The sequence below is a fragment of the Fopius arisanus genome, unplaced genomic scaffold (genome assembly GCF_000806365.1).
Source record: "Fopius arisanus strain USDA-PBARC FA_bdor unplaced genomic scaffold, ASM80636v1 scaffold00021, whole genome shotgun sequence".
Classification (NCBI taxonomy): Eukaryota; Metazoa; Arthropoda; class Insecta; order Hymenoptera; family Braconidae; genus Fopius; species Fopius arisanus.
Window position 1 is genome coordinate 638,731 of NW_011887760.1, and position 13,217 is coordinate 651,947.

The window sequence follows — 13,217 nt, forward strand, 5'->3', positions numbered from 1 at the left end:
AATTTCATTCCGCATTTATGACTTTTCTATTTTTATTTAATACACCACTCATCCCGCAGAATTTTGTTTGATGTTCGATAATTCACCCCCTGTGGAATAATATAAAGCGAATAATTCTTAGCCAAAGGCGCTAGCGGTCTCGCCCGGTCCTTTCCTTGTTCATTCAATGCCAATGCGTTAGTATAGTTGAAATAAAATGCCGAAAGCATAGCAGCGGCTTCAGACGTATAACTCGAGAAACGATCCATAGCCATTTAGAAGTTTTAATAACATTACGATATATACCCGCCTCGTTGAATATCTAACCGTTGGAAAAGAAAATCGACAGTAACTGAGCGCACTTTTCGTTCAAAGATGGCAGAGGGGGTGGGTGGGAGGGGGGAGGGGTGGTGTTGAAAGTGAAGAAAAAAGGAAGACAGAGAGAAAAGAAAACGATGTAGAAAGAAAGTTTATAAAAAATTTAAAAGTACGGAAACGTCTTCTATCGCCCGGGGCGATAAATTTCCACTTACATTTTATTTTCGTTTCGTGCGTTCTGGCCCAAGGATGCCTCAGCACAGTATAGAGTGTACGTTCAAGAGATGTACCAACTAGGTCCATGAATTGGCTGATGTATTGTATGGCGCAGTTACGAACAATTTCAAGTAGAAAGTTGGAAATTTTTAGATACTGAAATTTACGCACTTTTCTTATTTCTGTCCTTACGTTTGTCCTTTTGTTTTTACTTCCTGCATCGGCAGGATTGTGGTGACAGTTGCAGTTAAGAATCATGTACAAATTTTGATTTCAGGTTGTAAGATATTTTAATTAAATTCATTTAATATTAGTGCTGGTAAAAGGTGCAAAAGCTGCAAAAGTTTGAGGATGCACAAAAATTTGAATAACCCCAATAGGGATAGAGGACATCAAGTGAACTCTATTTGGGATACAGTTTTGCCGATTTTTTATGCATGACGTTGAGGTTTAGTAACTCTGCACACCCCTTTAGGCGTGAAATCGTACCAGACTTGGAATGCTTGGCTTCCGCCCGGATCTCTCATTTTGACATTCCAACTCAGTCTATCGCAGATTAGCATCTCAGGAAACATATAAATTGCAGGTGGTAATGGTTGCGGTGGTTTCAGGACAACCGATGTTTTTGCACCCTGCAAAATAATTACCAGCAGCAGGAGAATTTTATTAAAAATAATTGTCTCAGACTAAGGAGGTGTACCTCTTCAATCGGGCAATCTCGACCGTCCAAGATAATTTGTTGACTCATCCTCAACAAGTTGTCTTCCCATGATCCAGACGGTTCAGTGTTATTACAAAGGTTTAATACATTCTTCTTCTGGTCCTCTAGTTTATAAAGCGTTGCCTGCCAAGCGGTTACAGGAGCAAGTCCACCAGCAACCTAATTGGCAGTCATAGATTTTACTCACTACTTATTTTGAATATTCTCCGATTCATATATCTTACGATTTTGAGATCGTGGGTTGTGTCCAATCCCTTTGGAAAATTTAAGGCGGTTATCTCTATACCATCGGCATCGTAATCAAATCTCACCCAAGAACCGCCTCCCCAAATAGAGTTCCTTTCAACTTCTAATATATAAAAGAATGAACCACTTATATCACCATTCAAGACAACATCACAGTCCAACGACAACTATAAGTAGAAATGTATATTTAATAATTTATTGAAAAATTTATTGAATCGTACGCAGTATCATAATTAATGGAGTAATCAATAGGTCGCGTTTATAATTGTAATTCATGCATGTGAAAATTTGGAGATACATCGTATAAAAAGATTCTCATTTCAGATCTACGTGTTAATTATGCATTAATATTTGACCTGAGTTCAAATATTTTTTAAGGAATGATCATTTTTCTTGATCTTGATTCCGAAAGATATTCGGAATGAACTCACCGTTGGTGCTGGATCACCCAAACCACATTCAGCTTTTTTAGCAACGCTAGCTTGACTGTTTCCATTGCTATCACCACTAGCTTGAAGATTGCACAGACATTTAATGCCTTCAATATCAATGCCACCTTGAACTTTTGGTTGACTAACCGAATCAGTCGTATTTGCTTGCGGATTATCATCAGCGGATTTTTCTGGAGCATTGCCAGAAGGCAGATTGTCTTGACTCTAAAAAAACAAGAATCAACAAAGGAAAGGATCCTCCTCCTCGGTCTATCAAATGACTTCTTAAATAATAATAAAATAGTAGTACAATTTGCATTGCAAAACTTGCATTGTAATGCAACAAAATGTTCGGAAAATATTGGATAGTTTGAATATTTTTGCAATATTATAAGTGAAAATCATTTACGTATACAGAATCCAGGAGAATCGCGCAGCAGAGAAATGCAACGAGAAAGAATTTCATGTTGAAATCGTCAAATTACTAGGTACTGAAAGACTGGATATCGACTGCCACAAAATTGTGGTTTTTGTTGACGATTATCTGCTTCGCGCATCGATTAATTTAATGGTTTCATTTACGATGGTTGTATTTACGACTGCACAACTCAGTAAATGAGCACCATTTTACTTTTCAACGATAGCAAAGATAGTAAAAAGCCATTTTGCGGAAAACCTTGATGATTTCTTGAAATGGTCGTGCGACGGTTCTACTTTACTCAAAAGGTATGACGGACCCTTTGACAAAAATCTAAACCATCTTTCATAATGACATCTCCAAAGAGCCTGAGATTAACAGATCGTTTGAGGTTGCAGGATTGAACAAATGCACAAATTCTCGTTGGCTTGGATGACAAAAATCATCTGTATCATCAAATTCTTTCGAACACGTCAAATCAACCGAAGAGTTGGATTTTTTCTGGCTAAATGCAGGAATTGGTTCTAAACAGCCATAATACTGCAGTAATCCTCAACCTCTAGTTAAAAAAAACTATTACCGATCAAAGATGAAATATTTGCTAGACGATTTTCGAGGTGAAGTCAAATCGTAGCCCATCATGTAGCGGCTCTATCATCGAGTAAAAATAATGATAAATAGATATAATAATAGTCGCCATGTATTTATTTAGTTCCAATAAGAATTATTTATTTATTTCAATATTACAATACTATAATATGCACAATCCTACGTTTTTGGGGCTACGGGTTTGCATGCACCCTTCGGCGTAAAATCATACCATACTTGAAACGCCATTCTCTTGTCCGGATCATTCATTTTCACATCCCAACTCAACTTCTCACAGGGCAACATCTCGGGAAACTGGTAAATCGCTGGTGGTAATTTTTCCGGAGGCTGTTCTACTACTGATGTTTTCGTGCCCTGGAATCAAAGCAATTCTTAAAGTTCAGAAGAAATGCTAATGTAATAATTGCTTTACAATAATCAAAAGTTTCTATCTGATACCTTTGCAACGGGACATCCTTTACCATCTAGGATGATTTGATTGCTCATTTCCAGTAAGTTGTATTCGTACGTTCCAGGTTTCTCGTTGTTTTTACAAATAGTAAGTTTTTTCGATTTTCGATCCTCTAAATTGTAGATTCTAGCCTTCCAATCGCTGTCTGGGGCAAGTGACCCAGAAATCTAGGTAGGAAGAGAGAGAGAGGGATTTTATTTGCTCTAACTCTAATTTTTCTTTTAATGTCTATGAATATCTTACTATTTTGAGATCTTTGCTCTCTGACAGTCCTTTTGGGAAATTCAATGCTACTATTTCCCAACCATTCTTATCGCGATCGAAGGTAACCCACGAGCTGCCTCCCAAAATACTGTTCCTCTCAACCTCCAATATATAGAAGAAAGCACCAACTGTATCGCCTTTCAGTACAGCATCACAATCTATCGACAACTAACAAATGCAACAAATAAAAATGTAGCATGCATTTTTACATGTCCCGTCAATGTCTTGCCGAGGTGAATTGGGTTAAGATTGGAATTGGGTTAAGATGAATAATGAAGTGATGTTTGTAATGCTGTTGACGATATGTGAATTTATCCTGAAATGAACCAACCGTTGGTATTGGGATACCGAAACCACATTGAGCTTCTCCACCAGCTGTAGCAGTAGCATTTTTACCCTCGGTATCAACACTAATTTGAAGATTACAGAGACATGTTACTGCTTCAATGTCAATTGTCATTTCTGCGTTTGGTTCCGACCCAGGTTCAGGCTGAATTCCTTCTGGAATATCAGTAGCAGCTCCGGGACCCGATTGACTTCCTTCTGGAGTATCAGTATCAGGTCCAGGACCCGATTGACTTCCTTCTGGAATATCAGTGTCAGGTCCAGGACCAGATTGACTTGCTTCCGGAACCTCATTACCAGTTTCGCATGAAGGGCCGCCAACCGTGTTAGTGCTGTCACCAGCGCCAGTCTCACCCGCCCCTGAAGGATCACCTTGACCCTGAAAATCAATTTTAAGAACATTACCGTCAATAGTAAATTTAACAGAAATTATCTTTGAGATTATCTTACAAATGCGGTGTTCACAAGTGCTGCGAAGAGGAGCATAGTAACAACGATAGACCCCATGTTGAGGCCAGAAGGCTATTACGCGTTGAAGAACTCGAAGAAGTCGCTGAAGAGTCGACAGTTTTTTTTCATTATCGTTAATAATAAGGCCTTGTGTTATATACGTCTACAAACAGGACGAACAAACAACATTACATGGATAGACTGATAATTTTGCATTTATCAGTTACATGCTGTTTGAAAATGGAATCGTTCATGAAGGGGAATTTTGCGGTAATTGCTATCAGTGGTTGACCCTGAAGTCACCGCTTCGGTGCGGTGCACCAACGATACAACCAAATTGAAAAAAATATTCCGTACTTCCTGGCCAACCAAAAGAATATCAAACTATTCGAGAAACACCGGATAATGTTAATATTACGAGTGTTTGGTAATCATCACGCAGTTTTCATGATTTTTGCTGTACAGTAATGATAATGACCTAAATTAATCGTCAAACGGACAAATTAGAAGATAATGATGGTGGAAACAAATGTACCCATGGAATCGGAAAAATGAGCAAAGTATTCACGTAAATGAAGTATTTATTTTCCAAACACGTCGACAAGTTCGATTCAGGTGCCGCAGAACAGAAAGAAGAAATAGCCAATTCCACCGAGTTAATGTGATTCTCCAGGATTCTTAATGGAACGCATCAATTCCCATCGGGCGGCAAATAAGAAGATAGATCTACACATGGGAAGGGGAAGGTTATGGTGTGTACATTTTCCGGTCGACGATGCGAGACCTATTTAACGGCCGCGAGAGTCCGGTAATGGGATTCGAACTCTACACCCTTGGGGGCCATCTTGTTGTGAGCACGAGACACCAAACTTCTTCGTCTTCTTCCGCCCCTCATCTTTTCTTATTTTCTATTGTATCAGGGGCTACTTCTCACTGAGATTCGGAAATTCTCGAGTTGGAATAGAAAATCCGATTGATAGATTCGTCCAAAGCAGTTTGATTTTTTTTAATCAAAAATTTGGATTGCCGCTGCTTGTACCAAGGCAAGGAAAAATCCGCCGGTGACGTTTGCATATTAACATGCAGATTTGGTAGTAGGTCCATGTATTTGTGGGCAACTGTCCAGAGATGAAGGATGGAGAAACGGTGGTTTTTGAGAGGATACCTAATGCTCCTTCGCGGTCACGTAAGACACACAAAGCACTATCTGACATTCGCAATGTACATGAATGAGCCACGAAATAGTTGCCCTACGGCTGGACGTTTTCATTCCCATGTTTTGGTTTTGTGGTTTAAATGTCGTACAAACCAACATTTTCTGCATTTACGATCTTGGATGGCATGAGGTTCCTCACAGAATCATACTACCTCATCATAATGTGACTAAACCTGTTATATAGGTTGTCATATTTTTTTCATCTATTCCGTTAGAGGTATTGTACATCACCATAAGTATAAAAACAGAGCTTGTCTGGAGGCTCAGGGGGTCCTCGGAAGATTTAGTATTAAATCCGATAATAATTGCTGTTTCCTTTTGACCTCTACCCTCAACATGGTATACCGGACATTGCCTTAATTCGAATACAATTATATTTTCTCTGAATGTTGTTGGAGAAGGGAGGATCGGAGTATTCGATAATGGGAATGCAAGAATGGTTATATATGTATGTGAGCACTTTAGCTATGGTCTCCATTATCGAAATAGCAATTAGGATAAATCAAAAGTGCCGCCTCCTGCAATTGGCGCACCGATTTTCGCCCGCACCAAACCGCCCAGACTTATCGTCCGATTTAGCGTTAGTTACCATCAACTTTCATCCCCTAGAATCGCCCTATCTGTCTTTTTCCTTCGATGGTTTTGGTAGAAAACTTTTACCACATTTCCATTTCATCCCTTCCATTATGCATGCTAATGGCATCAATAACGATAATGAGGAAATTGATCAAAATGGACATGATCCATTTGTTCCTTTCATTATTAACATTGAGTGAGGAAAGTCTTTGGAGTTATGTACCTTCGTGCCAGCAAACAGTAAACCGAATGATCCAGAAATTTTCTCAGAATATCTCTGTGTCGTTATCGAGGATGTCCCCTAGGACGATGACGTGACTGTCGTTCGCACGATAGTCACCGGAGGCACATCCAAAAAACGACCTCTGGTAGGAGCGGTCTCCCGTGTGGAGAATTCCAAAGGTACCATACACATCCCAATCGTCTTAGAATTTCGGAAGAAAACTAGTAAATGGTAGAGTGGTCCGAAGACAGTTCGTTGGACTACCCCCTGTGCGGTTCTTACCTGGTTCACTATGAGTTGATGTCATCCCTGGAGGAGCTGCTCCAGAACATTGGTACGTCTGCTCTGTCGCTGAATAGGGCAGAATGTTTGATCTGGAATATGAATAAAACAGTAATCAGTTGGCTTTTCTGGAAAAAAGGATCGGACAAATAGCAGATATGAGAGAAATTGTTGTTCGGAGGAAAGAAGTGAATATCTTCTTTTAAGGTGATAAGCAGTGATGTCAATGGTAGTAATGGGTACGATTGTTGTTGTTCACCCCAACTTTTCATACAAAAGGAAAGAAAAGACATGTTAATGTGAGTGTCTTGTTGTGAAAGTAGAGAGGGTGCGTGTTGGATTGGGAGAACAGTAAAGAGAACTGGTGCATTAGGTGGTGGTGGCCGGCCACAAGAATTCTGGGCCATCCGGTGCCGAGAGGGAGAACGGTTTATCAATCCAAACTCCCTCTGCCTGTACACAGAATACTCTTGGCTTCGCTTCGAGTGAATCGAGTGGATAGGGAAAGTGAACCTGGGGCTGCACTCGGTCTCGCTCTTTTGTGGCAGTGGGAGGATGAGAAAGCACTTGATCTTAGCAGGAAAAGCCAACACTGTGGCCAGCTCAAATCTCTCTGTCTCCCTTTTTCTCTTTTGCACACACTGGTAACCTTAACCCAACTATCCCCAGACCAAGCTTTCTCAAACCGTCCCACGGTCGTGGCCGTGGTTTTACCGAGTGCAGAGGAAAGGATCAGAGGTCGAGCCCAGTAGCAGAATAAACGTCGGTTAATTGACGAACCCTAATGTCTTGTGAATGTCCTATTATCTTCCGGTTAAAAGACTTCAAAATTGTTCCAAGTATTATTTCAATTATTCACTAAATCCCCTCATTATTGATGAAATTTCATCATTGATTCTCATAATGTATGATTGATCTTTTCCCTCAATTTATAACTATTTTTTTAAGCTCATAAATAATGAGCGAAAAAAATGTTAAAATTAGGGATTGCGGTAGGAGAGGGGGGAGGGGCTTTGTACTTCTTTTTCTATTATTATTCTCGATGAATAACGAGAGCACTTCGTCATTCCTTCCAATTTAAGTGTAACGAGCCACACCGATACATTTCTTCTTATTCTTTTCCCTTATAGCCATTTCGGCCACATCTCACTTTTCCCCCTCGGTTGTACACTGTAGTTGTTCACGGGTACCCGTGGCGTTAGCAACCTCCTCTCCTCCTCTAGCTCCAAGGGATGGGAGGAGTACCCGGTCTGTAATCCCGCACAATCCAGACATTTTTCACCATTACTCGGGCACGGCCGCCGCGGCGATGGCGGGCAAATAATTAATTTCTCACGGAGCTAACGAGCGCCGCTTTTTTTCATGCCGAGCACAACCTACATCCACCCTCATCTCCCTCCCCACTCTTACAATTCACCCTTATAGGATTGTATGAAGCAGAGTTGTGGACCCTATGGACAATACAGGATGACATCTCAAATATAAAAAAGCTGCGAGCCGTTCCGGTGTCGGGAGAGGCGACGCTCAGGCGACTACTGGAAACGAAATGTGCTGAAACGACTGAATTCATTCTTCCCCCTATTTCACCCTATTTCATCACCCCCTCTTGCCCTTTAGTCGTGTCTTGGCGATGGAAAAAAAGTGATAGTGAATGATATGCAAGGCCTACGTGACTATCAATTTATTCGGTTGTTTTTCTCCTCCACTTTGTTTCATCCTGATGAACTAGGTTACACGTCCTTTTTGCATTATTTAATGATTTCTTAATTAAGCAGTAAAGGGAAATTTGTTGGTCTTAATTTTAGAATCTGGAATATTGCCACGATTCGGTAGCAAAGAGTAATTATCAACTATTTCAAGTGTTATAATTTGATTTTCCACCTGAAAATTTCAAATACACTGGTGAAACAGCAACCTCTTCCAAGTAATTCCTCCAGTGTAAGTCGTATGCGGCGAGACGGAAAACCGACAGTAGAATATAGAGGGTTATAGTTAAAAGGTGGAGTGAGGAGAAGTCGTCCTCCGTAGCCCTCTTGTCCGCTCGGTCACTTGAATTTGTGTGGTGTGAACGCGGCCCGGACCAGTAAATCCACCCCTTTCGCGGTCTCTTAGCGAACTCGGGTCATAGATCCTACGAACTATCGTGCAACAACCCAAACCCTCTCCCATCCACTTTTCAGAGCACGAGCCACACATAACCCGAGAGTCTATACCCTTTCCGAGCACATCTCGGTGTCAGACACCTCTGCCCTATCTGTTTCTTCCCGAACTATGCGCCAAAAGCTCACGTAATTCAATGTGATTGAACTATAAATTCTACGTGACTGAGCTGTTATTCTTTCCCATTGTTTATTTATTACACTTATTTTTCAAAGACTAGCATTTGAAGCACAAAATGTATTCGATAAATAGACACACACGGAGAGAAAAATACTGGAAGAAGTACAGGAGAAGATGCATAAAAATTGTTATTTGAAACGTGGGGCGAACGGTGAAATCGAAAAAAATATCATCACACTGCTAGGAAAATTTACGAATCAGTTCCGTAAGCCGTAATCGTACGCCAAAGATTTGTTATTTTATTGTGCTGATTTAGTTGTGTGATTTTATTATGCAGTTTTAGTTAAGTAAAATTTTTCACATTCTAATGAAAGTACATGACTACTAGATTAGCTTCAGTTAATGAAATTTATTTTTTATAGAAAAAATTTAATAGATATTTCTTTTCGATATAGAAAATCATTTCAGTTGTAATGATAATAATAATTATTATTATTTTTATCGTTGTTATGCACCATAACTGCATCATAAATATCAATGGAATCGTTTTACCAGTGTGTATCAACCGCCAGTCATCACGGACTTATTCCAGAAATATTCCGCGCGCAATCCAATAAATCTCGATGATTTAACTTTATCGATGCAATCGTGACGACCAGTCGTTAAAATCTTAAAAAGGGAATAAATAAGGACTCGGCAGGGAAAAATCTTGAGACCATAAATCTCTTCGTCAGAGGCATGAAGAACACATCACGGTGCTCGATGTGCCACAAAGCAGCTAGGTAAATCCCCATAACTCTTATCTCGATAAAAACCGGGACCAATTCAAAAGTATGCTCCCGTTGGCTCGTAAAAAGTGGGCGTAAAATTGTCAACCACCCAAGTTGTGCCGCTTCCTCTCTCCACTTTCTTTTGAGAGGATAAAAAGGGAAACCCGAGTAAGATCCCAGTAAATGCAGCGTTATGAATATGTTCGATGCACAATAACCGACGATAACCTGTAATAACCAAAGTATAACCCCCGATTATTCCTCCCCCAATGATTTTTACTGGAACAACCCTCGGATGTTTATCACCACTGTCAGTGAAGTTGGACATTTTGCTTCAAAGTATCTGCAGACATTAAAATTAGCATAACTTAAAGTTGAATATCTCGTTCGTAAAAATATGCAGATACATCCGGTTGTTAAAGTTGTCGAAGTATCTATTCAAATACATCGGAAGTCGTTGTCGGCGAGGGTCCTTTATACGCTCAATAAGACGAGGGAATCGATCCCTGGCACGAACTCACGATATTCACTAAATTTTTCCTTACCAACCAGTACGGAAAACCTGACATATGCCAAATATTTATTAAATATACGCACCTATATTCCGACCGAAAATTAATATATCACATATAATTATTAACAAATGTATTTCTTCAAGGAATGCATGGTAGAAATTTATTCTCAGAATCAACATATCTCAGATACAACATATTTTAAAAAATCACATAATGTTGAATAAAAATTTTCGTATACGAAAAATTTCAATATCTTTACTCCTATTTCACAATTAAAATTCTATTTTGGAGTATCCACACGTGCGATTACTCGCATGTAACTCCATTAAATGTGGTGGTCTGAGTGAAGTCAATTAGGTTCAAACTCTTACATATTGTATACGTCATTAAACAAATATGCAATTGTTTTGAGATTTTTAACGATACGATGAACCCGCTATGATTTTTTTCATTTTTTCAAGTCTTAAGTGCGTAATTCTCGTTCTATCAACCGATTTATAAATTCTTTTGTTTTTTTACCGCCGATTCAGTCAACATGGCTATATATTTTTTACCACTTTGATTGAATCGGCGTTAAAAAACGAAAATTTTGAACAAAAAAATTTGTAAATCGGTTCATATTTAGGGAGTTACATTCTTAAAACCTGAAGAAATGAAAAAATCATAGGGGGTTCCTCGAATCGAAGAGGATAAGGGTTTGAACCTTGTTAAGTTCACGCAGAATACCTCATATACTTAGGGTGGAAATGTACAAGTGCCAATGATATTAATCAGATTTAAATAAATGTTGAATAAACGAAGTGTCAACCTCTTTTAGTTCTTCATTTTTCAATATAAAAAAAGGTTCTTATGATGAACTGAAAGCACTGGTAGCTAGCAAAGTCTTGTAGTCAATTTTTTCACCAATTTTGAATAGCCAGAAAAATGGTATCAATCCTAATTCAAGCTTTACGGAGAGAAAAAAAAATCTGGTCGAGGAGGACAGTAGAATGAGAGAAAATGTGGAAACCGGATTTAGCATTTTGAAGAACGGAGTTGAGAGTACCTCTTGAGGATGCGCAGGGGGTTGGCTTTTTGGGTGGTATATTTAATGGCGCGTGGCGATATTAAAATGGCATAAAAATGAGCTGTAATTTGTATCTTGGTTGGAAAAGTTACCCGAACCATCAGTTCCACCCCTCGAGCCTAACTGCGGGTCGTATACACCGAAACCCAAACGTCGCTCACTATTATTGTTATTAATATCAAAGGTCGTGTTGCTCTTACTACCCGAAGAGATTGCCGTATTTTCGTATCAACAGCATGAGTACAATCTCATACTCTTTGGCTGAATGCCCTCATCCCCCAAAAAATGTGGGGATCACCAAAAAATGAAAACCGTGTAAAGGAATTTTTCTCCAAGCGGGATGCAGTGCAATTTATTTTCCGTACATTTACTAACATAAAACGGTAAAAACGTTATTTATAATAACCTCGGGGGTGATACTTTGTCATATTCAGAAGCAGGGACCTAACGACGTCGACGATTTAATCGTCAGTAATCAATCCACGTTAGGCCTAGACACCCACTGATCATTACAATTCCGAAAAATATCATGTAGAATAATTCAGCAATCCGATTTCATCGGTAAATTATGAGCTCGCCTGGGGAGTGAGACATCTCCTTAATGTCTCCTCCAATAATACCGCATTAGCTAGCATTTTTTCAGTAAGCACACATACATTGTAATGTAGTAGAAGTTTAGGTGCTCGGAGAGAGGATAGAACGCAATTCTGCAACTCTTCCACTCGAAAGGAGACTTTCAACTGGATAAAAGTGCCATTTGAATAGTAGTTCAGCAACATCATTTATTACACGTGACAATAAAGTTTTTTCGCGTTTTACGTTTGTACGAACGCCCGAGGGCAGTAATCTTTATGGTACGATACACGATGTGATGTTACGCTTCTATTCTCATTCTATGGATACGTACATGTCGAGGAGGGGGTGGTGTTTATTTTTTTTATGATATGCTAAGCGAACGAAAAAGAGAAAACGTCGGTAGTTCATATCCGTCGTACCAACGAGGTAAAAAATCGAGATGAATATTTTCTAGACACTTAAACATCGGATTAATGGTGTCTAACGAAGTGTTTTGCGCTAGCCTTTTAAGTGAGCTTGTTGGAGAGTCATTTATCAGGGGGATTGGGAATTTCTCAAAGTTATGTCATTTTTATTTTCACAAATATACTCTTGTGAATAGTCATTAATATCGTCAACCACATAGATTCACCCCCTCAACTCATATATAATAAAATTCAGAGCCGAAAAAATATGCGAAAGCAAAACTCATACCTCGGATTTATCCAACAAATCTCACATTTCTTTATGACGTCCAGACTTTGAAGAAACAGAGGATGAGGATGAGGATGGGTATGTGGCCAGAAACATCCAGCCTTCACGGATTGGCTTTCATTAATCCACCAACCCTATCATCTCCATCTCACTTCCACTTCTATGTACCTCCAGTCCTTACCACCCCTCCTCCCGTGCTTCTCGCCATGGATATATATTATAAATCGTAATATACGCAATGGTATAGCCGAATCTACAGTGCCGCAGATTCTCTGCAAGTGGGAAGCCTAGACCTGAATATTTCAATACGGCCGAGCATTAAAGCTACCCTTCTTACGGTACCTATTAACCTCCGCAAGCGAAAACCATCCTCCTATTTCTACCCCTCCCCATTTCTCCCTCAACACAGTACTTCTCTCCTTTTGCGAACATCACTGATTCAACCATTGGATTGTTAATTATGGAGAGAATCAACACCCAAGGACAACCACATCATTTCTCATCCATGTCATTATTCTGATTACAGAAAGCTTCCGATCAAACCACTCATTATCCACAACATATGCAACTTC

At 39.5% G+C, this 13,217-nt stretch overlaps 2 protein-coding genes across 2 annotated transcripts; both read right to left on the minus strand.

Moving 5' to 3' along the window:
* Window positions 1–782: 782 nt before the first annotated feature.
* Window positions 783–2,445, minus strand: LOC105264417 (uncharacterized). The gene is made up of 5 exons (XM_011301270.1): window positions 2,321–2,445; window positions 1,912–2,136; window positions 1,459–1,647; window positions 1,214–1,393; window positions 783–1,145 (listed from the first exon to the last, which is right to left on the minus strand). The coding sequence occupies exons 1-5, from the start codon at window positions 2,375–2,377 to the stop codon at window positions 945–947; spliced, it is 852 nt and encodes a 283-aa protein (XP_011299572.1). The 5' UTR covers window positions 2,378–2,445; the 3' UTR covers window positions 783–944.
* A 585-nt stretch (window positions 2,446–3,030) lies between these two features.
* LOC105264418 (uncharacterized) lies at window positions 3,031–4,608 on the minus strand. Its single transcript, XM_011301271.1, has 5 exons — window positions 4,449–4,608; window positions 3,985–4,377; window positions 3,633–3,821; window positions 3,377–3,556; window positions 3,031–3,292 (listed from the first exon to the last, which is right to left on the minus strand). Exons 1-5 carry the CDS (start codon window positions 4,503–4,505, stop codon window positions 3,098–3,100), a joined length of 1,014 nt encoding a protein of 337 aa, XP_011299573.1. The 5' UTR covers window positions 4,506–4,608; the 3' UTR covers window positions 3,031–3,097.
* Between the last annotated feature and the right edge of the window lie 8,609 nt (window positions 4,609–13,217).